At 44.9% G+C, this 25,395-nt stretch overlaps 1 protein-coding gene across 2 annotated transcripts in view; it reads right to left on the minus strand.

The window, feature by feature from the left end:
* LOC131204739 (angiopoietin-2-like) overlaps positions 1-24,145 on the minus strand; it is a 37,273-nt gene extending 13,128 nt beyond the window's left edge. For both annotated transcript variants that reach the window (XM_058196271.1, XM_058196270.1), the window contains exons 1-4: positions 23,697-24,145; positions 5,672-5,827; positions 4,785-4,906; positions 438-670 (exon numbers count right to left, since the gene is read on the minus strand). In XM_058196271.1, the coding sequence (XP_058052254.1) occupies positions 438-670; positions 4,785-4,906; positions 5,672-5,827; positions 23,697-24,011 (826 nt within the window). In that variant the 5' untranslated portion in view covers positions 24,012-24,145. The remainder of the gene's footprint in view (positions 1-437; positions 671-4,784; positions 4,907-5,671; positions 5,828-23,696) is intronic.
* Between the last annotated feature and the right edge of the window lie 1,250 nt (positions 24,146-25,395).

Consider the following 25,395-nt stretch of genomic DNA (forward strand, 5'->3'; position numbering starts at 1 on the left):
AGAAGAAGGAGCACCTCCTGGCCCCAGCCCTGACTCCATGCCCAGGCAAACGGAGCAGCTAGACCCCTCCCCCTCCTCCACAGCATGTGAGCCTGAGGAGGGTTTATTACCAACCGCTGATTGGAGTGACCCTCGCATCAGAAGACTGGATATGCGGAGGCAACAGAAGGAAGGGAGGGGCAGGCCTGGATAAGTGCTGAGTCATGGAGCCACACCCCATGGCCTATATAAAGGATCTGCTTTCTGGCAGTCTCTGAGTCAGGCAAAAGTCGAACTTATCTTGCTGAAGTCACTTACTGGTCTCCTGCCTGCTCTGAGGACTTTGCTAGGACTTTGGGCAGAGCTGCAGAGGCAAGCCTGATTCGGATTTCCCTGACCCGGCCGTCAGCGGAGGAGTGGGACACGACAAGTCTTGAAACTTAGGGGAAGTTACTTACGATTGCACTGGGACACCAAGCCTATCAGATGCTTCACTGTCTCTGCCAAAGAGGTTTGTTGTTTGTGGAGGGCTGTGTTGTTCAGCAAGGCAACACCCAGGCGTTGCTCCAGATGCCCAACAAGGTCCACCTGCTTGGAAAGAAGCTTCTGCATTTCCATCTTCTCGGTCCTCAGGCCCTGTAGCTCCACCTCACGTTGGTTTTCAATAGCCAAGACTTTCTTCTCTAGGAAGCTGAAGAAAAGAGACGATTTAATTCTGATTCTCAAACTCAGAGTGTCAGGCCTGGAAGCCATCTTTTGTATTGGGCCTTCAGACCTGCCACATTTACTACTGTGGGGAAATTGGGAGGGGGGATTATATGGAGCATGGGTGATATATATATAGTCAAAATAACATTCTTTTCTCAGAGAGTCAAGGACATCTTGCCCTGCACCTAGAAGGCTGGAACTGGGAGACATCTCCAGTTGGGATGGTGCTTTGATTGGTCCATGTGATGGACATGTGGGTGCTGGGCAGGGACTTGAACTTTTCTTTGGGTGGGGAAAACCTGGGAACTTTCAGATTTGGGTTTTCCCAGATGTGCCAATATGACATCTCTAATAAAATGTAGCTTTGAGGAAAATCAAGCCTCGGAGTTTTCTTTCGTTGGGGGTGTTACTTGGAACCCTGACACAGAGTTGATGCGATTCTTTGTGTACCAACGGAAGAGAATATTTGTAACCCAGGTTTGAACTGTCAGATCCTTGGTGTTCTCTGAGCCTGGTTGTTTTCTTGCAGACTTTTCATTATCTAACTAGGTAACATCATTAGTGCAACCAATGGAACAGAAGTTGCCTTCAGAAGTTGTGGGTGCTGCAACACTGAAAGCTTTTAAAAAAGGACCGGACAACCATTTGTCTAAAATGGTATAGGATCCCATGCTTGAGCAGGGGGTTGGACTAGAAGACCTCCATATTCCCTTCTATTATTCTGTTAGTTCACTCCAAGGATGGGTAGGTTAAATTGGATGGGTAGGTTGACTTCCCCACATGATCGGGGCTTATTTTATTTTGTTATTTAATGTTTTGCAGACCACTGCTGTTTGGAGAAATCACTTTTGAATGCCGTACCTGTCATTTAGAAGAATTATCTAAAGAATTATCAAGCTTGCTGGGGAGCAAAAGAAATAATTCAGCACTAGAAAAATAGAGTTACTGTAGATTTATAATCTTGGATTATACTTTTATGTTCACTTATTGTTATTCCCTTGTCATCTCTGGGGAAAGATTGCTGAATATTCTTATTCGTGGTCAAAGCTCAACAATATATTTAAATTTTAGGGTGATATACTGTATATGAAGTTTTCCACGGAGAGCTTTGCTGGCTGAGGAACTCTGGGAGTTGAAGTCCACAAGTCTTAAAGTTGCCAGGGTTGGAGACCCCTGACCTAGTCTTCATTTCAGGGCAATTGCTTCTAGAATTCCACCATGGAACGAATTCCATGTGAAGTTTTATATCTTCACCCAACAAGCTTAACTAGGTTGAAGAAAAAACGTAGGAGAAGCTGTTGCACAACATTTATAATTTGTGGTTCAAGGAATTTTGAAACCCTAGAACACTGATTAATAATTAAGATAAGCAGAGCTGATATTAAACCATAAAAGACGCATTGCCATGGCTGTTTTCTTGGTTTTTAAAAAAAAATATGGAGACATCTCTAAATTCAACATGTTCCTTGAATTTGTCTGTCTTGCCCTGTACAGGTAGTCCTCAACTTACAACTACAATTGGGACCAGAATCTCTGTTGCCAAGCAAGACAGTTGTTCAATGAGTTTCACCTGATTTTATGATTTTTCTTTGCCAAAAGTGTTAATGATGTAACTGTGGGGATGCTGCAACGGTCATAAGCGAGAGGACCGTTGTAATTCAATTTTTTCAGTGCTGTTGCAATTTTTGATGGTGGCTAAATGAAGGATTGGGGACGGCAGAGAATGAGGGGGCTGGATGGAGTCACTGAAGCAGTCGGCGTGAGCTTAAATGGACTCCAGAGGATGGTAGAGGACAGGAAGGCCTGGAGGAATGTTGTCCACAGGGCCGCAATGAGTCGGACACAACTTTGCAACTAACAACAACAACAACAAAATGAAGGATTGTAAGCAGTGGTGGGATTCAAATAATTTAACAAACAGTTCTCTGTCCTAATGCCCAGCTGGGTGGGCGTGCCCAGGGGTGTGACAGGCAGCACTCAGCCTCCTGAGCACTCAGCGCCACCCCCATCCCGCACCCCATTTTGGGACTAGAAGGCCTCCCTGCACTTGCCTGGGAACCAAAATGGGAAGCGTGGGGATTCCTGTAAGGGCTGGGGTGGGGAGGGGCAGAGCCAGCCAGCAATTTAACTACCGGTTCTCCCGAACTGGCCTGAACTGGCTAAATCCAGGGGTGAAATGCTCCTGGTTCAGACCGGATCACACGATCCAGTAGCGATGGGGGCGGGTAGTTCAGAGAACCGGTAGCAAGAATCCCCCACCACCACCCACTCCTCGCTTCTTCCTCTTCTCTGTCCCTGAAGCTCTCGGTGATGATATAGCTGCAAACAGCCTGAAATGACTGCCGCGGCACTTCAAAGGGCTGCACTACAACTGATCAGCACTGTAGGCGGCTAGTAGACCGGTGCCTCTATTTTTAAAGAAGGTAGACTGGTGCCTCCCAAAAAAAGACAATTGGTAGACCGGTGCCTCTATTTTTAAAGAAGGTAAACTGGTGCCTCCCAAAAAAAGGCAATTAGTAGACCGGTGCCTCTATTTTTAAAGAAGGTAGACCGGTGCGCTCCCAAGTTTTGTATACTTTATTATTTTTATTATTTATTATTATTGGTCATGCCCATTCAGTCACCTGACCACCAAGCCACGCCCACCAATTAAGCCACACCCACATAACCGGTAGGGGAAATTTTTAGATTTCACCCCTGGCTAAATCCCACCACTGATTGTAAGTCAAAGACTACCTGTAGTTACCGACTGGTTTTCCAACAAAATTTTCTCCAGCTATGTCTAGAGGTGCTGAATTCTCTCGCCACAAGAAACCAAAATGTTTGTCCTCCCTTCAAAATTATCCAGATCAGGAAGCTGACTCCAGAAGAAGACTAGAACTCAGCTATACTGAGATAAGATGTATTAACAGGACTTGGCAAGACTGGTGGTGGTTTTCCTCTTCTCCGTCCTTTACCCCAGTGAGCCAGTGAAAAGGTAATAATAATAATAATAATAACAATAACAATAATAATAATAATAATAATTATTATTATTATTATTTAATTTCTATACTGCCCTTCTCCCGAAGGACTCAGGGCGGTTTACAGCCAAGTAAAACACAGTAAAAAGTACAATATACAATTAAAACCAATTTTAAAAAACCTATTCAATTTGGCCCATTAATTAAAATACAGAGTAAAATCATAAAAAACCCCATTAAAATTAATAGTGGATTTCCATTTTATGCCAGTCCTGCATGGAAGAATAAGTATGTCTTCAGCTCGCGGCGAAAGGTCCGGAGGTCAGGAAGTTGTCGAAGTCCTGGGGGAAGCTCATTCCAGAGGGTAGGTGGCCCCACAGAGAAGGCTCTCCCCCTGGGGGTCGCCAGCCGACATTGTTTGGCTGACGGCACCCTGAAGAGACCCTCCCTATGGGAGCGCACAGGTCGATGGGAGGCAAACGGTGGCAGCAGGCGGTCCCGTAAATACACTGGTCCTAAGCCATGGAGCGCTTTAAAGGTGGTAACCAACACCTTGAATTGCACCCGAAAGACCACAGGTAGACAGTGCAGCTTGCGCAGGAGAGGTGTTATATGGGAGCCACGAGTAGCTCCCTCTATCACCCGCGCAGCCACATTCTGGACCAACTGGAGCCTCCGAGTGCTCTTTAAGGGGAGCCCCATGTAGAGAGCATTACAGTAGTCCAGGCGAGAAGTGATGAGGGCATGAGTGACTGTGTATAAGGAATCCCGGTCTAGAAAGGGGCGCAACTGGCGAATCAGGCGTACCTGATAAAAAGCTCTCCTGGAGACGGTCGTCAGATGTTCTTCAAAAGACAACCGTCCATCCAGGAGGACGCCTAAGTTGCGCACCCTCTCCATTGGGGCCAATGACTCGCCCCCAACAGTCAGCAGCGGTAGTCTGAGTCTCTTCCTAACACTAGCATCTTTTCTGGGGCTCCAGCTCTTTTTCATTTTTGTAATGGCTTCTCAATATTTCCGTCCTCTCCAGGGCTCTACGATGCCACAACCGCACTAGGATTATGCAACTGCACTTGGATTAAGTGGGCTTCACTTATTCCTGATGAATTAAACATCAAGCCATACAGGACTAACCTGTTTCTCTCCTGGAGTCTGCTGATTTCGTGGGTCTGCAGAAGAAGCAGTTTCTCAAGCTTGTTGGTAGACAGGGAATTTTCCAGAACTTGAATTTCCAGGCGGGACGTTTGGTTGAGAACCTGGTTGTTAGAAAACCTGGTTACACCGGAGAACAGAAATAGCAGAGAAAGTCTCCTATATCCTTTCTTGGCCTTTATGCATCATGCTCAATCTTCAGGTGGTTTGACTTCAGTTTAGTGCAGGGATCTTCAACCTTGGCAACTTTAAGGCTTGTGGACTTCAACTCCCAGAATTCCTCAGCCAGCTTTGCTGTGGGCGTGGCTTGGTGGGCATGGTATGGCTTGGTGGGCGTGGCTTGGTGGGCGTGGCTTGGTGGGTGTGGCAGGGGAAGGATAGTGCAAAATCCCCATTCCCTCCCCACTCCAAGGGAAGGATATTGCAAAATCTCCATTCTCACCCCACTCGGGGGCCAGCCAGAGGTGGCATTTGCTGGTTCTCCGAACTGCTCAAAATTTCTGCTACCGGTTCTCCAGAACCTGCTGGATTTCACCGCTGAACTGATGTATGAAGAAGGCAAAGCTCATTAGCTTTGCTGGCTGAGGAATTCTGGGAGTTGAAGTCCACAAGTCTTAAAGTTGCCAAGGTTGGAGACCCCTGGGTTAGTGTGTGATTGTAAATCACAACTGGTGGCTTAAAATACAATAGGAACTGAAGTAATTCTGATGCAAACCGAGAATAACCATCTGACAGACCTCCCTAGTTGAGCACTTCTTCCAAAGGTCCCTCAGTTGGGAAACAGAAATAGCCTTGCTCTAATAATAATAATAATAATAATCACCAGAGATAAAATCCAGGAAAAGGCTACCAAAAGAAGATCGGCTTACCTGTATCTCTACATCGGTGAGTTTCCGGGTCTGCTCAGCAGTTTGGTTAAGAAGGTTGGTCCCAATTTCCAACATGGCCGCCGTGTGGTCCTGTACAGAACTGAAGTGGGTCTCCGACATCTCCATCCTCACATTGTCCTGGATGTAACTCTCCAACTGAAAGAATGTAAGCAACGGGGATCAAATTTGAGGGGTTGTCACAGAGAAGATGGGTCACCCTATTCTCCAAAGCACCTAAGGACAGGAGAAAGGTAACAGATGGAAGCTTACCAGACAGAGATCCAACCTAGAATTAAGGAGAAATTTCCCATCAATGAGAACAATTAATCAGTGGAATGGCTTGCCTTCAGAAGTTGTGGAAGCTTCATCATCACTGGAAGTTTTAGGAACAGATTAGATTTTTTCTGAACGCTATTGGACTAGAAAACCTGCAATGTCCCTTCCAACTCTATTCATACTCTCTATTTACATTTTGTATGCTAAGTAAGGCTAACCAGCTTGCAAAGCATCTGCACATATCTTCCTAGATATGTACATTACACAGCAACTTTATTTTGGCTTGATTCTTGCATCACCAACATTTTCTGATTGAAAAGTTTAAATAAAGGGGAGCTTAAGAACTATACATTTGCCAGGAGGCTTTGCTGAATCTTATCTTTACTATTTGGCAAATCCCTAGCACTTCTTCTTTCTTCTCTTTTTAGGTGACTTGGCCAAGACATACAGAAACAATTTCAAACAGTCCTTGACTTATGTCATTCATTTAGCAACCACTCCTCAGGGTGCCGTCAGCTAGGCAGTGTCGTTTGGCGACACCCAGGGGAAGGGCCTTCTCTGTGGGGGCTCCCACCCTCTGGAACGAACTCCCCCCAGGACTTCGTCAACTTCTGGACCTCCGAACCTTCCGCCGCGAGCTTAAAACATATTTATTCATTTGCGCAGGACTGGACTAGGTTTTAAATTTATATTGATTTTAATTGGTTTTAGTATTTATATCATTTTAATTAATTTGGCTTTAGAATAAGTTTTTTAATTGTGATCTTAATCTGTATTTATATGTTTTTTATTGGCCTGTGAACCGCCCTGAGTCCTTCGGGAGATAGGGCGGTATACAAATTTGATTAAATAAATAAATAAATAAAATTCAATGTTACAATAGCACTGAAAAAAGTGACTTACAATTGGTCCTCGCAATGACCATCGCAACGTTCCCACAGTCGTGGTTGTGGTTGTGAGTTGTGGTTGTGACTTGAGAACTACCTGTACTTGCAAGATTGCCTGTTCCCAGTCCTAGAGTGGGCATTCTTTATCTCTCTTCAGAAAATATTGTCACCTGTAGGATCTGTGGGATATCCCTTCTCTGTTGTAGATCCTGCCTTATGAAACACCATTATCATCAAAATTTGGATAAGCCTGATCTTTCCACCCTTCCACATAGCCTTAAAGACCCAGCAATTCTCTAGAGCAGTTTCTCCACTCCTCTGAATACAGCAAAATACATTATGCCACCAGACTTGAAATCCTGGGTTTAGGAAATTTAGAACTCCGCCGCCTTCGACATGACCTGAGTTTAACTCATAGAATCATCTATTACAATGTCCTTCCTGTCGAAGACTACTTCAGTTTCAATTGCAACAATACACGAACACACAATAGATTTAAGCTTAATGTTAACCGCTCCAATCTTGATTGCAGAAAATATGACTTCAGTAACAGAGTTGTAAATACTTGGAATACACTACCTGACTCTGTGGTCTCTTCCCAAAATCCCCAAAGCTTCAACCAAAAACTATCTACTATTGACCTCACCCCATTCCTAAGAGGTCTGTAAGGGGTGTGCATAAGAGCACAAGTGTGCCTACCGTTCCTGTCCTATTGTTTCCTTTCATTATATCCAATTAATATAGTTATTACATACTCATACTTATATATGCTTATATATTGTATAGTTACTTTATGCTTATGCTTATATATTCTGTGTGACAAAATAAATAAAGAAAGAAAGAAAGAAAGAAAGAAAGAAAGAAAGAAAGAAAGAAAGAAAGAAAGAAAGAAAGAAAGAAAGAAAGAAAGAAAGTTAGTTTCCTCTTCTTGGCAACGTTAAGATGGGTGGACTTCAACTCCCAGAATTCTCCAGCTAACATGTCTAGTGGATTGAGCCCAGATCATGGGATGAGCCCCTGCAGAATAGAAGCCCCTGAATAAGATGTGCTTTGGTTGGCCTTGGTTGCCTCTGTTAATCAAACGGAGAGACAGTTTGGTCTAGTGGTTAAGGCTAGAAAACGGGAGGCTGTGAATTTTAGTTTTGCCTTAGCCATGAAAACCAGTTCAATGACCTTAGACAGTCCCTCTTTCTCAGGCCAACCCACCTCACAGGGTTGCTGTTGTGAGAAAATAAGAGGAGGAAGGTGTGTTGAATACATTCGCTGCCTTGAGTTATTTGTAAAACTAATAAAGGCAGGACACAACTAACTAAATAAAAATATCTAGTTACGTCTGTCAAAAAACGTTGTACAGGTCATAACTATCCTGACATTGAAATAAAGGCCCGATATATGCAGTGTTGCAGGCTGACTCTGCCCACTGCCAGGAGTTCAATCCTGTCGTGTTCAAAATTGACTCAGCCTTCCACCCTTCCAAGGTCAGTGAAATGAGGACCCAGATTGTTGGAGGAAATAGGCTGACTCTGTAAACTAGTTAGAGAGGGCTGTAAAGCAGTAGGAATCAGTATATAAGTCTAAGAGCTATTGCTATGGTCAATTTAGTTTTGGATATTTTGAATACTTGAATATCAATTCTCTAATGATGGTTAATGGCCTCCCTAAAGTAATTTAGCAATTTACTGAAACTTCTGCCTTTCCTTTCTTCTTCTGCTCCAGAGTGTGATTTATTTCTCAATGCAATTTCATACCTGGAAATCCAAGCCTTTCAAATCTGTCAGCAAGCTGAAGAAACAGCTGCTTCTACAAACTCCTGAAATCAGCACATTTCAGGAGAGAAACAGATTCGTCATGCTTGAATTGTAATGAATAAATTACTCCAGTTAATCCAAGCATATTTGTGTAACCCCATTTGCAGTGGTAACATGTGGGTGTCTTTTGAAGAGATAAACCAGACCTGTGAAAATATTTCCTAGAAGGCCCCCCCACCCCCCAGTCAGCAGAGTGGCTGATATGGATCGAAACAAAGCAAGGAAAATCAGCAAAGAGACCATAGTCCAAGTTTGGGATTTTTCCACCTGGGATAAAGAGATCGTAGTTTGCTCTGCTACTTCATCTAATTTGATTCTCAATGTCTGTGGAGATTCTCAATCATCCAGGTTGTTCCAAAGGTGCTTTTTTCCCCCCCAGAAGGCAACTGGACTTTCTTGTTTTTTCCTCTGAAAACATTTCGCTTCTCATCCCAGAAATTTTATGACCTTTTCTTGCCACTGTTAGTAATTGAAACACGTGGTCATTGAGAGAATCTGGCCTCGCCCGTTGACTTTGCTTGTTCGAAGTCGGCTGGAAAGGTCACAAATGGTGATCACGTGACCCTAGGATACTGCAACCGTCATAAGTACAAACCGGTTGCCAAGTGCCTGAATTTTGAATACGTGACTTTAGGGATGTTGCAACAGTACAAGGAGAAGGTGTAAGTCGCTTTTTTCAGTGCCATTGTAAGTTTGAATGGTCTCTAAATGTACAGTTGTAAGTCCGTTCATTTACCTGCGTTGACCATGGATGTTTTATTGATAACTAGCCTAGTTTATTGTTTTAAGTTACTGAGGATGGCTGAGTGTTAAGCTGCAGATGCTTCTGAAAACTGCTATGAGTCTCTTTGAATTTGATAGCATACAGATCCAACAATTATATAATCTTCGGGGTTCAAACACCAATGTTGGAGAGAAGTATCAGAAATCCTGAGCGTCTCATTTCATATTTGCTGACTCAGCCAGTTCTGTCCCAGCTGAATTAACCTTGCCCGCTGGACAGAAGAATTACGGTTGGGTTGGAGAAGGACAGTTGGAATGACCATTTCTCTTGCTTTTTATTAAGTTTCCCATTTTATCACCTTAAATGCGATAATTTGGAGACAATGGTGGGAGGCCTCCAAGATTATGCCTGTCCCTTCCTTCCTGCCCTCTGATCCCAGGCAATTTCCGGACGAGCAGAGTCTGGTTTGGAAATCTGGGAGTAACCGTGTGCCAATATAGCTGGAGGCTGTTGGGTTGGCCAATACTGCCAGTGGTGGGGGGGAACAACCTTCTCTCTTTATGCCTCCCATGGACATCCTTGGTGAATCTCACCAGGTTCAGGCCTTCCATCCTTCCAAGGTGGGTAAAATGAGGACCCAAATTGTTGGGGGCAAGATGCTGATTCTGTAAACCGCTTAGAAAGGGCTGTGCAAAGCACTGTGAAGCAGTATATAAGTCTAAGTGCTATTGCTATTATATGGTGTCCCATTTTTTTACAGACAGCAGAAAAGAGACAGAGGGTTGTCCCATCTTCTCGGCAGTTCTGTGTTTTGCCTCTGGTTCTATTTCTTGCAGCCCTTTGACAGCCTCTAAAGGTAAAGGTAAAGGTTCCCCTTGCACATACGTGCTAGTCGTTCCTGCCTCTAGGGGGCGGTGCTCATCTCCGTTTCAAAGCCGAAGAGCCAGCGCTGTCCGAAGACGTCTCCATGGTCATGTGGCCGGCATGACTCAACGCCAAAGGTGCACGGAATGCTGTTACCTTCCCACCAAAGGTGGTCCCTATTTTTTCTACTTGCATTTTTACATGCTTTCGAAACTGCTAGGTTGGCAGAAGCTGGGACAAGTAACGGGAGCTCACCCTGTTACACGGCAGCACTAGGGATTTGAACCGCCGAGCTGCCGACCTTTCGATCAACAAGCTCAACGTTCTAGCCTCTGAGCCGCGTCCCCTTTTTGACAGCCTCTACCGGTAGTCAAAATGTGACTTTTCCAGACAGCATTTTGCATCAGCTGACAACCCATAGACCAGGGGTCTCCAACCTTGGCAACTTTAAGACTTGTGGACTTCAACTCCCAGAATTCCTCAGCCAGCAAAGCAAGAATTTTATTTTGGCTACAAGTCCCCAGCTATCTCTACTCCACCCTCCCATTCCCACAGCTCCAACCAGCCTCACTGTGGCAGCCCTGAAGATGCTCCAAAATGGCTTCAGGGCTGACAGAATGCATACAACAATACTGTTGTGGTCTGCCAGCAGCCTGCGGAGCTGGCAATGGAGTCAGACAGCGATGAGGCTGAGGTGGAGCCAGGGCCATTGGGGAATAATGTGCGGACTCCACAGGCTGACAGTAGTGAGGCAGAGGAACAGGAGGAGCCTGTTCCTAATGCACACATGAACTGCCAGAAGGCAAGAGCAGCTCAAGCAAAGAGGACAACTCGGGAGTAGGGCCAAGAGATGATTGGTTCCCCCCATAAGGCTTAAAACAGACCAGCAACTGTGTTTGGGCTTTGCCAGAAAACAACACTGGTAGCTTCGCCTTCTGCTTCGTCTACGTCTTGCATTTATTTTTTGTGACTTCTGAACGTTTGCCAAGAAAGGCCTTTGGCAGTTTGCCTAATTGGACGAAGGTTAGTGATAGGACTGAGGAATTTGTCTTGGGTGGAATTTGCTTTAATTTAGTTGAACTACACTGGGAATGAAGTAATTCTCAGCTGCTCGAATAAAGATTGTTTTTTCACTGATTGAGTTTCCTACTTGGGCTTGGGTCACAACAGATACAACCCAAGACCTGGCCATTGTCCCAAACCCCAAACTGGTTCTCCTTTGCTAATACCAGTATTCTTTGACTTACAACAACAGTTCGGGTCAAAATAGAGCAGTGGTTCTCAACCTTTATAGTGCTGCGACCCCTTTAGTACAATTCCCCACGATGTGGCGACCCCTTTAATACAATTCCCCACGATGTGGCGACCCCAACCGTAAAATTATTTTTGTTTTGAATTTATCGCACCTGAAGCCGTATTGGCTAGCGATCTGAACTGCTTGCGATTGCCTTGAGGACGGAGGCATTAAAGCAGAGACTCCTCCCCTATTAAGTTTATCGCACCTGAAGCCAGATTAGGCTAGCGATTGGGAGTGATTGCAGCTGGCTTGAGAGGGAGACATCAGACCAAAGATTTCTCTCTTTTTTAATCCATTGCGCCTGAAGCCAAATTTGGCTAGCGATTTGAAGAGCCTACAGCTGGCTTGTGGAGTCAACCATTGGAGCACGATTCTTTGACTCGCAAGTATACTTCCCATATTTCCGATTAGGCGACCCCTGGCAAATCGTCATTTGATCCCCAATGGGGTCGCGACCCACAGGTTGAGAACCACTGAAATAGAGTCACACTGATTTTGTGACCTTTTTTTGGGGGGCCACAATTGTTAAGGTTTCTCTGCTGTTGTTAAGTGAATTATCAGTTATGAAGGGAATCCACCTTCCCACATTGACTTTGCTTGTCCTAAGGCAGGAGTCTGCAAACTTGGTTCTTTTAAGACTAGCTGGCTGAGGAACTCTGGGAGTTGAAGTCCACATGTCTTAAAAGAGCCAAGTTTGCAGACCCCTGTCCTAAGGCAACTGGGAAGGTCACCAAAGGTGATCACATGGCCCTGGCAGGCTGCAAGTGTTGCAAACACATGACGGTTGCCGACTACCCAAATTTTGATCATGTGACCCTGGGGATGCTGCGATGGTTGTAAGTGCGAGGACTGGTGGCAGGTTACTTTCGTTGTAACGTTAAACAGTTGCTAAATGGATGGTTGTAAATTGAGGAGTGTCTGTAGATGTACACTCGCACATATACTCTACTGAAATAAAATCTCCTGGCTCCATTTCATGGTTTGTTTTTGGGGTGGGGACTTTTTGAACACCTGAAGGTTAGCATCTGTCATCAGATACTACCGTAGTACTGGCTCTAGTTGGCTACCCCAATTAGGCTACAAAAATACCTACCACCAGTAGATGGCAGCACCAAAAATAGAACTCTTTCAGTTCTCATCTGCCACCTGCTGGCCAGTGATATAATAAAATATTTAAATGTAGACATCAGAGCAAAGATTTCTCTCTTTTTAATCCATTGCGCCTGAAGCCAAATTTGGCTAGCGATTTGAAGAGCCTGCAGCTGGCTTGAGAGGAGACATCAGACCAAAGATTTCTCTTTTTAATCCATTGCGCCTGAAGCCAAATTTGGCTAGCGATTGGGAGTGATTGCAGCTGGCTTGAGAGGAGACATCAGAGCAAAGATTTCTCTTTTTAATTCATCACGCCTGAAGCCAAATTTGGCTAGCGATTTGAAGAGCCTACAGCTGGCTTGAGAGGAGACATCAGACCAAAGATTTCTCTCTTTTTAATTCATCACGCCTGAAGCCAGATTAGGCTAGCGATTTGAAGAGCCTACAGCTGGCTTGAGAGGAGACATCAGAGCAAAGATTTCTCTTTTTAATCCATTGCGCCTGAAGCCAGATTAGGCTAGCGATTGGGAGTGATTGCAGCTGGCTTGAGAGGGAGACATCAGAGCAAAGATTTCTCTCTTTTTTAATTCATCACGCCTGAAGCCAAATTCGGCTAGCGATTTGAAGAGCCTGCAGCTGGCTTGTGGAGTCAACCATTGGAGCGCGATTCTTTGACTCGCAAGTATACTTCCCATATTTCCGATAGTTTTAGGTGACCCCTGGCAAATCGTCATTTGACCCCCAAAGGGGTCGTGACCCACAGGTTGAGAACCACTGAAATAGAGTCACACTGATTTTGTGACTTCTGAACGTTTGCCAAGAAAGGCCTTTGGCAGTTTGCCTAATTGGACGAAGGTTAGTGATAGGACTGAGGAATTTGTCTTGGGTGGAATTTGCTTTAATTTAGTTGAACTACACTGGGAATGAAGTAATTAAAAAAATAGAATAGAATAGAATTTTATTGGTCAAGGGTGATTGGACACACAGGGAATTTGTATTGGGAGAATTATGCTGATCCTTCCCCAGCTTGAGGTCACAGCCAAGCAGGCTGGGTCTTTGCACTTTGCACTGTTTAGAGATATAGGGATTGCCTTAGTTTAGTGGTCCAGTGTTTCTCAACCTTGGCAAATTTAAGAAGAGTGGATTTCATCTCCCAGAATTCTCCAGCCAGATAGTAGCATGTTATCAAAAATCAGCCATGGTACTTTGCAATTTATATTTTATGGCTTAATCTGATCTGAGATTGCAGCGGTGTCTTAGCCAGCAAATCATGGCTTTGTACGATGTGTGAATTAAGATCGATTGGCTGGCTGGGCTCACACAACTTTTAAATCTTGTTTTCTCTAACGATGGCTTAGTCCCGTGATGGCGAACCTATGGCACGCGTGCCACAGGTGGCAGGTGGAGCCATATCGGTGGGCATGCGAGCATTGTACTAGTTCAACTCTGGCACTCATGTTGGCAAGCAGGCTGTTTTCAGCCTCTGGAGGGCCTCTGGAGGTGTGTGGGGAAGGCTGTTTTCGCCCTCCCCAGGCTCCAAGAAAGTCTCTGGAGCCTAGGGAGGACGAAAAATGGGCCTACCAGGCCCACCGTGTCATCACATGCGAAAAGCAGGAGGAGCAGGTGGGGTCACATGCACATGTGGGGGGTGGACACACACATTGAATTATGGGTGTGGACACGCATGCACACAACCCCCTCCCGCCCATGCTCCCCCTGCTTTTGGCACATGACAGCAAAAAAATTTCACAATCACTGGCTTAGTCAATAAGCTACAATTTGGTTCATGTAACGTACAGAGCTGTAAGCCAAGTTTTTCTAATCACAAACGTCAAATTCATCCAACTTTTTAAATCTGACTTAAATAAATCGTATTACAGGTTAGTGTTTTGTATGAATCCAATCATCGTACTTTGTAAACACAGCTTACGCTTTATTACATTGTCAAAACTGGACCATTATGATATTCAACAAATCAACTCAACCTTTTAACTCTTTGGCAGGGTTCCTGGAACACATTACATCCTAATTTGTTCTGGTCCTACCCTACAAACCCATATTTGCAAGACATAATTCAGGGCTTAGTATGCAATGCGAATCCAGACATCTAATTTAGTTAATAAATCATGATCAAGCTGATCGCATCAATCCCTACAATGGAAGAATGGATGGAAAAAGTGATGGAACTAGCAGAGATGGCAAAATTAACTGTTTTAATCAGAGACAGGAATATATCCAGTATTGTTTCTACTTGGAAACCATTCCTGGACTTTGTGCTCAAGACAGAAAAAGAAAGAAAGAAATCTTGACTTTGGGTTTTGTTATAGAAATGGATGGTAGAATAGAATAGAATAGAATTTTTATTGGCCAAGTGTGATTGGACACACAAGGAATTTGTCTTGGTGCATATGCTCTCAGTGTACATAAAAGAAAAGATACGTTCATCAAGGTACAACATTTACAACACAATTGATGATCAATATAGCAATATAAATCATAAGGATTGCCAGCAACAAGTTATAGTCATACAGTCATAAGTGGAAAGAGATTGGTGATGGGAACTATGAAACGATTAATAGTAGTGCAGATTCAGTAAATAGTCTGACAGTGTTAAGGGAATTATTTGTTTAGCAGAGTGATGGCCTTCGGGAAAAAACTGTTCTTGTGTCTAGTTGTTCTGGTGTGCAGTGCTCTATAGCGTCGTTTTGAGGGTAGGAGTTGAAACAGTTTATGTCCAGGATGCGAGGGATCTGCAAATATTTTCACGGCCCTCTTCTTGATTCGTGCAGTATACAGGTCCTCAATGGAAGGCAAGTTGGTAGCAATTATTTTTTCTGCAGTTCTAATTATCCTCTGAAGTCTGTGTTTTTCTTGTTGGGTTGCAGAACCGAACCAGACAGTTATAGAGGTGCAAATGACAGACTCAATAATTCCTCTGTAGAATTGGATCAGCAGCTCCTTGGGCAGTTTGAGCTTACTGAGTTGGCGCAGAAAGAACATTCTTTGTTGTCCTTTTGTAATGATGTTTTTGATGTTAGCTGTCCATTTGAGATCTTGCGATATGATAGAACCCAGAAATTTGAAGGTTTCTACTGTTGATACTGTGTTGTCAAGTATTGTGAGAGGTGGAAATATGGAAGGGTTTTTCCTAAAGTCTACCACCATTTCTACGGTTTTGTGTGTGTTCAGTTCCAGATTGTTTTGGTTGCACCACAAGGCTAGTCGTTCGACCTCTCGTCTATATGCGGATTCGTCATTGTCTCGAATGAGACCAATCACTGTTGTGTCATCTGCGAACTTCAGTAGCTTAACAAATGGATCATTGGAGATGCAGTCATTGGTATACAGAGAGAAGAGAAGTGGAGAGAGCACACAGCCTTGGGGGGCCCCTGTGCTAATTGTACAGGTATTTGATGTGATCTTGCTTAGCTTCACCTGCTGCTTCCTGTTTGTTAGGAAGCTTGTGATCCACTTACAAGTCTGTTCCGGTACCTGTAGCTGGTTTAGCTTAGTTAGAAGAATGTCTGGAATGATGGTATTGAATGCTGAACTAAAGTCTACAAAAAGGACCCTTGCATAGGTCTTTGGAGACTCAAGATGTTGTAGGATGTAGTGCAGAGCCATATTAACAGCATCATCTGTTGATCTGTTTGGTACTTACTAAGTTGGTAAAAGGAAAAGGTTGAGGCTGTAATTTTATTTTGGACTTTGTTGCATTGAAAAATACAGGTAGTCGTTGGCTTACATCAGTTCATTTAGTGACCGTTCAAAATTACGACGGCACTGGAAAATGTGATTTATGACCGTTTTTTACAGTTACAACTTTTGCGGCATCCGGACATTCATGTGATCAAAATTCAGATGCTTGGCAACTGATTCATATTTATGACCGTTGCTGTGTCCCAAGGTCATGGGAACCCCTTTTGCGCCTTTCTGACAGGCAAACTCAATGGGGTTGTCAACTAGTAACAACCAGGTTACTAGTTTATCACCTGCCATGATTCACTTAGCAACTGTGGCAAGAAAGGTTGCAAAATGGCAAAATTCACTTAGCAACTGGCTCACTTAACAACATACATTTTGGGCTCAATTGTGGTTACCTGTACTGGAAGTTAATGCTTCCCCTCACTCCCTTTCCCACTCTCTTCTTTTCTCCATCGTTCCTTTTCCCATTTCCCAGTTATCTATTTTTCTTTGTAATAATGATGATAATTTTAATTTAAAATTTAAAACTTATGTAATCTTGACGATTACCGTAAGCTAAGCGTGTCTTAATCAGCTTTAAAACACAGCACGCACATTTTCAAATGGAAGGTTAGGCCATTTTCAAAATCCATAGCCTGGAAGACGAACAGTAGCTACAAAAGCAGCCCTAAAAATATCACCCTCTCGTCTTCCTCCTCCTCCTGCTCTTGCCTTTTCCTGCCAGTATGTGTGCTTGTGTGCTGATAACTGGCCAGCTTGTTATTTTAAGACCAAGAATGCTAATTAAATAACTGGCGTTGCTGGGAAATGGAGAGAGGTTCCACGGCAGGAAATTGCCCACTTCTGCTCCACCATTCAGATATTTTTGAAAAATTTAGGCAGAAGCATCACTGGTTCCACCAGTCTATGTGGCTTCCCAAATCATTTTAACTTCTGCCAATGGATGGAAATGGAGAGAAAGGGTCTGGTTTCCTCTGGTGCCTTTATATCCATGGGATTCTCCAAGGCTGCAATCTGAAGATCTCGCCGGGGTTAAAGGCTGAGAAATGGGGGTGGGGGAGAGGTGGAATGGGCAGGACTCAGGGGTGACTGGGTGGGTGTGGCCAATTTTTTTTTTTACTTTTAAAAGCATTTTTTCTACAAACTCTTTGGCCAAAGAGGTTGTAAAAAAAATGCTTTTAAAAGCCTGTGATGATCAGGCAACTCAGCTGGGATCGCCAGAGGGAAAAAAAGCTTTTAAAGGGTTCTGACGACCCCAGCTGAGTTGCCTGATCGCCAGATCGCCTTTTAAAAGCATTTTTTCTACAACCTCTTCGGCCGAAGAGCTTGTAGAAAACATGTTTTTAAAAGGTTCTGGCAATCAGGCAACTCTGCTGGGATCGCCAGAGGAGCCTTTTAAAGCTTTTTTTTTTACAACCTCTTTGGCCGAAGAGGTTGTAGAAAAAATGCTTTTAAAGGGTTCTGACGATCCCAGCTGACCTGCGCGATCATCAGTGGCTTTTTTTTTTTAACTTTTAAAAGCATTTTTTCGGCAGAAGAAAAAATGCTTTTAAAAGTAAAAACAAAAAAACCTCTGATGATCGTGAGGCTCAGCTGGAGCCGGGGCAGGGATTTTTCCTCCGAACCACCCACCGCCATTGTTACCGGATCAGGTGATCTGGTCCGAACCGGGAGCATTTCACCCCTGGCAGGACTCTAAGGATGGGAAACTTGCCATGTGTTCTTACTCGGGGATCCGACATGGCTGTGAGCACTGACTAGTCTGGCGAGGGAATGTTCTCGATATATGACCCCAACAGAGCCCAAAATGTCTGTTGCTAAGTGAAACATTGGTTAAGTAAATTTTGCAACATCTGACAAGCTTTCCTGCCACAGTTGTTAAGTGAATCGCTGCAGCTGTGAAGTTAGTAGGACGGTTTTTAAGCGAATCTGGCTTTCCCAGAAGGGGATCACATGACTCTGGGACATTGTAGCGGACATTGCCAAGCGTCTGAATTTGGATCATGGGGCTACTGCAGTGTTTATAAGTGTGAAAGACACTTTTTCCAGTGCCGTTGTAACTTTGGACGGTCACTAAATGAACTGTTATAAGTCGAGGACACACAGACACACACACTGCCTCTCCTTCCTGCTCAGATGATTTTCAGGAATCCAAGAATTGGCAGCCCCAGTGAAGCTCATTCCAACCCTGAACTGTAAGCATGAAAATAGATTTTGCTAAGTCCCCAATGTAGCTCATGATCAATGTTAAAAAGCAGAGACATCACCCTGCCAATGAAAGTGCATATAGTCAAGGCTATGGTTTTCCCAGTTGCAATGGATGGCTGTGAAAGTTGGACCCTAAGAAAGGCTGAGCGCCAAAGAATTGAGGCCTTTGAATTCTGGTGCTGGAGAAGACTCCGAAGAGTCCCTTGGACTGCAAGGCGATCCAACCGGTCAGTCCTAGAGGAGATCAACCCTGACTGCTCTTTAGAAGGCCAGATCCTGAAGATGAAACTCAAATACTTTGGCCACCTAATGAGAAAGAAGGACTCACTGGAGAAGAGTCTAATGTTGGGAACGATTGAGGGCAAAAGAAGAACGGGACGACAGAGAACGAGGTGGCTGGATGGAGTCACTGAAGGTGTGAGCTTCAATGGACTCCAGAGGATGGTAAAGGACAGAAGGCCTGGAGGAATGTTGTCCATGGGGTCATGACGGGTCAGACACAACTTCGCAACTAACAACAACAATGTAGGTTATTCAGAAGCTGATATAAAAAGGAGGTGAGTGTTGTGGTCCGCCAGCAGCCTGCGGACCTGGCAGTGGAGTCGGATAGTGAGGAGGCTGGGGAGGACGATGGGCCAGTCCTGGAGTCAGGGGAAGGCCCGGATGAAGACTACGTCGGAGGCAGAGATGGGGCCAGGGCAGGGGTGAAATCTAAAAAAATTTCCTACCGGTTCTGTGGGTGTGGCTTAATTGGTGGGTGCGGCTTGGTGGTCAGATGACTGAATGGGCACGGTCAATAATAATAAATAATAAAAATAATAAAGTATACAAAACTTGGGAGGCACCGGTCTACCTTCTTTAAAAATAAGAGGCCCCAGTCTATCAATTGCCTTTTACTGAGAGGCCCTGGTCTACCAACTGCCTTTTTTTGGCAGGCACCAGTCTACCTTCTTTAAAAATAGAAGCAAGCTGCCTACAGCGCTGATCAGCTGTAGTGCGGCCCTTTGAAGTGCCACGACAATCATTTCAGGCCGTTTGCAGCTATATCACCACCGAGTGCTTCAGGGACAGAGAAGAGGAACAACGAGGCCTGATCAGTGGGGGAGGGCAGGGATTTTTGCTACCGGTTCTCCAAACTACCTGCCCCCATCGCTACCGGATCACGCGATCCGGTCCGAACCGGGAGCACTTCACCGCTGGGCCAGGGCCATCTGGGAACGATGCACAGACTCCGGAGCCTCCAGAGGCAGACAGCAGAGAGGCAGAGGAACAGGAGGAGCCTGTTCCTAGTGCACGCATGAGAAGAGCTGCCAGAAGGCAAGAGCAGCTGAAGCAAAAAGGACGACTTGGGAGTAAGGCCAGAAGATGACTGGCCACTCCCATAAGGCTTAAAAGAGCAGCAACAAGCCTTTGGGTTCTTTGTGGAAAAGCAATGTTGATTCCAGTGCTTCTTGTCACCGTCTCTTGAACTTTGTGGTTTCTTGGTTTTGCCAAGAAAAGCCTTTGGCAGGTTGCCAAAGACAACAAAGGTTGGTGATAAGGCCAAAGGACTGTTTATAAATAATTTGTTTTGGACTAAGCTGAGAATGAATTAATTCTCAGCTGTTTTAATAAACTAAGTTTGTTCAGGACTGAATTGTGTTTGGTAATCACTACTTGGGCCTTGGTCACAACTGTGAGATCTTTTGAACCTGCAAGATGAGATAAGGAATCTGAGGTATTAATGAACTACAGTTCCCAGTTTCTTTCTTCTCTGGCTACATTTTCAAGGAATGTACAGAAAGTCCTCGACTTATGACCATTCATTTAGAATCAATTTGCAGTTATGATGTTGCTGGAAAAACAAGTGACATACGACCAGATCCCGCCCTTCCATTCATCGCAACCTCCCAATGGTCACGTGATCAAAATTTGGTTGCTTGTCAACCAGCATTTTATCTACCACGGTTGCAGTGTTCTGGTCATGTGCTCCCCATTTGCAACCTTCCCAGCTGGGTTCTGGCAAGCAAAGTCAATAGGGAACTGTGTGATTCATTTAACGACTGCGGCAAAAAGGTTGCAAAATTGAGCATTGTCCTGTGATGCCTTGCTTAACGACTACATTATTTAATGATGAATTTTCTAGTACAGGTACTCCTTGACTTACGACCACAATGGAGCCCAAGACTGATGTTGCTAAATGAGAAATTTGTTAAGTGAGTTTTGCCCCATTTTACGACCTGTCTTGCCCCAGTTGTTAAGTGAATCGCTGCAGTTGTTAAAATTATTAATACCGTTGTTAAGTGAATCTGGCTTCCCCATTGACTTTGCTTGACAGAAGGTCGCAAACGGGGATCACATGACCCCAGGACACTGCAACCGTCATAAATGTGAACCCATTGTCAAGCATCTGCATGTAAATCACGTGACCACAGGGATGGTGCAACAGTCGTAAGTGTGCAAAGTGGTCATAAGTCACTTTTTTCAGTGCCTTTGTAACTTCGAACAGTCACTAAATGAACGGTTGTAAGTCAAGGACTATCTGTACCTATTGTGATCATAAGTTGAGGACCAAAATCTTACAGGGCCTGAATTGTTATGCCAATAAAGTACAGCAATAACACACATACTAGATCTGGAGGTCCTTTACTAGCTCATTTCTAAGTGATGCACACTTCTCCTGCTACTCTGTCACACACTAATTTTGAAGGGGCAAAAAATCTTGGCCACCAAAATTATCCAGATTCTAGACCGACAGCTTTTCGATGCCTCTTCCTGGCCCCACAACCTCCCCCAAAGCCATAATATGATTTGTTGGATTGAAGTTAATGTAATATGAACCCACAACATCGTGCCCACTTAATGCCAGGCATGAGCAATCTCTGTCAAAAATCAATAGTTTCTTTTCCCCCCTGCTATTTAATAGTCAGGGTTTTCTGCCGTTCTGTATCAAAACTGCAGTAGAAAGTTTTTGAAAAGCCAAGAAAATTCCTTTCCAAGTAATAGGGAAAGAAATAAAGATCCCAGCCCTGATCACTTTTTGTGAAAATCCCACCCACTCATCTTGGATCACGACTCCTCCCAATGAATTCTCCCCCCCTCCCCAACAGCAAGGCCTAGTCACTCAAATATATGCCACCCCTGCCTTAGGGTGAGGAAGCCAGTCCCTTGTGGTTGTTTCACCCAAACTGATTAAAATTAAAGCCATCAGACTTAATGACACAGAGTATTAACAACAACAAGAAGAAGAACCACAATAAAAGTTTAAGGATCAGAAGTTTGGTTTGAGTCACCCATTACAATAAAATATACCAATCAAGGAGAATATTTGGAGCTCAGGGTTGAAATGAGGGATCCTTGGTGCTCTCTGCACTTCCTTATTTTCTTGAAGACGTTTCATTACCAAACAAGGTAACATCATCAGTACTACTAAGGAGTACTGTTTGCTGTCAAACCAAAATGTGATTTGCTTGGTTTTAGTTTAGTATACTGCATGAACCTACCCATTAAACCATATCACTAGAGACAATCTATCTGGTCCAGTAGTTTAAAGCACCAGGCTAGGAACCTGGAGACGGTGAGTTCTAGTTCTAGGCAGAAAGCTGACTGGGTAATTTTGGGCCAATCACCAAGACACTGAGTTTTAATCCTGCCTTATGCATTACAGCTGGTTGGGTGACTTTGGCCGGATACTCTCTCTTAAGCCCAGCTCACCTCAAAAGGTTGTTGGGGGATTTTGGGAGAGGAAGGAGCATTAGTATGTTTGCTGCCTTAAGTTACTTATAAAGTTGAGATAACGGAATAACAAGAGTTGGAAGGGACCTTGGAGGTCTTCTAGTCCAACTCCTGATCAAGCAGAACATCCTAGGCCCTTTCAGGCAAACGGTCGTCCAGTCTCTTCTTAAAAATCTCCAGTGTTGGTGCTCCTTTCTGGAGGCAAGCCATTCCACTGATTACTTCTAGATAAAATTCTAACCAATAAAAGTAAATATATAAATAAATAACGTCTCAGTCCTGATTTCACATGTTGGTTGACTGACTTGCTTGCCATTGGTCTGCACAGCATCCTAAGTCATAAATCCTTACAAACCGTTATGGCGGGACTCAGAATACGTTAAACCAGGGGTCTCCAACCTTGGCAACTTTAAGCCTGGAGGACTTCAACTCCCAGAATGCCCCAGCCAGCTTTGCTGGCTGGGGCTTTCTGGGAGTTGCAGTCCGCCAGGCTTAAAGTTGCCAAGGTTGGAGACCCCTGCGTTAAACCACAAGCAAGCTGCTGCATGGCTAACTGCAAAATCAGCCGGCCACCATAGGCACTTTTCATAGTCTGTTGCTTTTCTTGCAAGGCTTCAATGCAGTGCAGATGAAGGACCTCCCGCCCCCCCCCCACATCTCTCTCTGTGTCTGTCTGTCTGTCTCGCCTGGGCCACTGTTGCAAAGACACTAGCACAGCCCAGTGCTGAGACCTCCACCAAAGGATGTCCTTACCTTAGATAGTTACCTTTTTTTTTTAAATTTACATTTATATCCCGCCCTTCTCTGAAGACTCAGGAGGGCTTACAGTGTATAAGGCAATAGTCTCATTCTATTTGTATATTTTACAAAATCAACTTATTGCCCCCCCAACAATCTGGGTCCTCATTTTACCTACCTTATAAAGGATGGAAGGCTGAGTCAACTTGAACCTGCAGTAATTTTAGGCTGCTGTGTTCTAATAACAGGCTTCTAACAGCCTGAGCTATTACGGCCCGAGTCCCCAACCAGGGAAAGTCATTCCTGCATTCACACACACCACTTAACCCTGGTTGTAATGAATCCATTTTTTGGACATTGCACCAGATCATGGACTGTTCTGAGTTGACACCATGCTTTTTACTCCTCCACTCACACCCCAAAGTCAAGCCGAACCGAGCCGAGCCAAGCCAAGCCAACACACACACACCCCCAGTGGTGGGACTCAAGTAATTTAACAACCTGTTCTCTGCCCTAATAATTTCTTCCAACAACCAGTTTGCCAAACTGCTCAGTAAGTTAACAACCGGTTCTCCCGAAGTGGTGCGAACTGGCTGAATCCCACCACTGCACACACTCCTCCCCAGCTGCCTCCCCCAATCCCCAGGGGCTGATCCCTGCAGCTTTCGCCCAGGTCCTTCGGCCTTAGCCCCCTCGCCTTCCTCCTCCCCACCTTCTGCAGCCACTGGGTGTTGTTCTCCATGACGGTCTCCAGCTGTTGCAGTCGCTGGACGGGCCACTGGGCTTCGGCCAAGGGCGGCGCATCCCTCTGGAGCGAGTTGGACACTTGGAACGGGGCGGCGGCGGCAGCAGCAGGAGCGGACGCGCCATCGCAGCCCCCCAGCTCGGGGAGCAGGAAGGTGTAGGTGCAAGATCCGTGTTGCAGGCGATGCTGAGAGCGCTCCGGGGACCCCTTGCCCAGCACCCCCGGCTGCATCCCTGCCCAGGCGGGCAGCAAGAGATACGCCAGGACCTTCCAGCTTCCCATCCTGACCTTCCTCGGCAGGACCTGCCGGCAAACTCCTGCGTGGTTTCCAGCGGGCTCTGGTCTGCCTTCCTCCTGAGAAGTCCGGACGCCCCGCGATCTCTGGCTCCCCGCCTCCTGTGGGCAAGGGGTGGGGGTGGCGGGGGGGGATGGGGGTGGGGGCTTGAAGCCTTCCCACCCACTCCGGCCTCCGCCTCTTCCCGCCCCCTCCCTCCTTTGCCCCCCTGCTGGCTTTTGGAAGCCCGCCCGGGCCGAATCGAGCGAGACCCGCTTCGCAGAAGATCGTTGGAGGGCCAAAACACGCGCTCCTAAGTCAACAGCCCCGGCCGGGACCTTTTGCGCCTTGATCCAACGAGCGGGGTTCCTGGCAGGCTGGACCGGTCAGGAATCGCCGGGATGTCAGGATGTGGCTGCGCAGAAATGTTTCGGAGTTTGGGGGTGAAGAAGAAATTTGAGAACCCTCCTTTCCTGATGGGGCGTGAGAATAGGATAGGATAGGATAGGATAGGATAGGATAGGATAGGAATTAGAATAGAATAGAATAGAATAGAATAGAATAGAATAGAATAGAATAGAATAGAATAGAATAGAATAGAATAGAATAGAATAGAATAGAATAGAATAGAATAGAATAACAGAGTTGAAAGGTACTTTGTAGGTCATCTAGTCCAACCCGCTGTCTAGGGCCCTAGCTGGTGGGGGTCTCTCTTCCAGGAATGGAAACTTCTTCCAGCTCTTCAGAACCATAAAATTCCAATTCCCACAGAACCATGAAGATTCACCCACAGTAAAAACTCTTGCAACTACAAACTCCTCCTCCCTTCAAGACTCCCAAGACTAGACTAGACTAGACTAGACTAGACTAGACTAGACTAGACTAGACTAGACTAGAATAGACTAGAATAGAATAGAATAGAATAGAATAGAATAGAATAGAATAGAATAGAATAGGAATTGGAAGGGACCTTGGAGGTCTTCTAATCCAACCCTCTGCTCAGGCAGGAGACCTTATACCATTTCAAATAAATGGTTGTCCAATCTCGTCTTAAAAACTTCCAGTGTTGGAACATTTACAACTTCTCAAGGCAAGTTGTTCCACTGGTTAATTGTTCTAACAGTCAGGAAATTCCTCCTTAGTTCCAGGTTGCTTCTCTCCTTGATCAGTTTCCACCCATTGCTTCTTGTCCTGCCCTCAGGTGCTTTGGAGAACAGCTTGACTTCCTCTTCTTTGTGGCAGCCCCTAAGATATTGGAAGACTGCTATCATGTCTCCCCTAGTTCTTCTTTTCATTAAACTAGACATATCCAGTTCCTGCAATCGTTCTTTATATTTTTTAGTATATAACATAATATGCTAAACATAATAACATATAAGAAACCTGGACAAT

This window comes from Ahaetulla prasina, chromosome 10 (genome assembly GCF_028640845.1).
Source record: "Ahaetulla prasina isolate Xishuangbanna chromosome 10, ASM2864084v1, whole genome shotgun sequence".
NCBI classification, from domain to species: domain Eukaryota; kingdom Metazoa; phylum Chordata; class Lepidosauria; order Squamata; family Colubridae; genus Ahaetulla; species Ahaetulla prasina.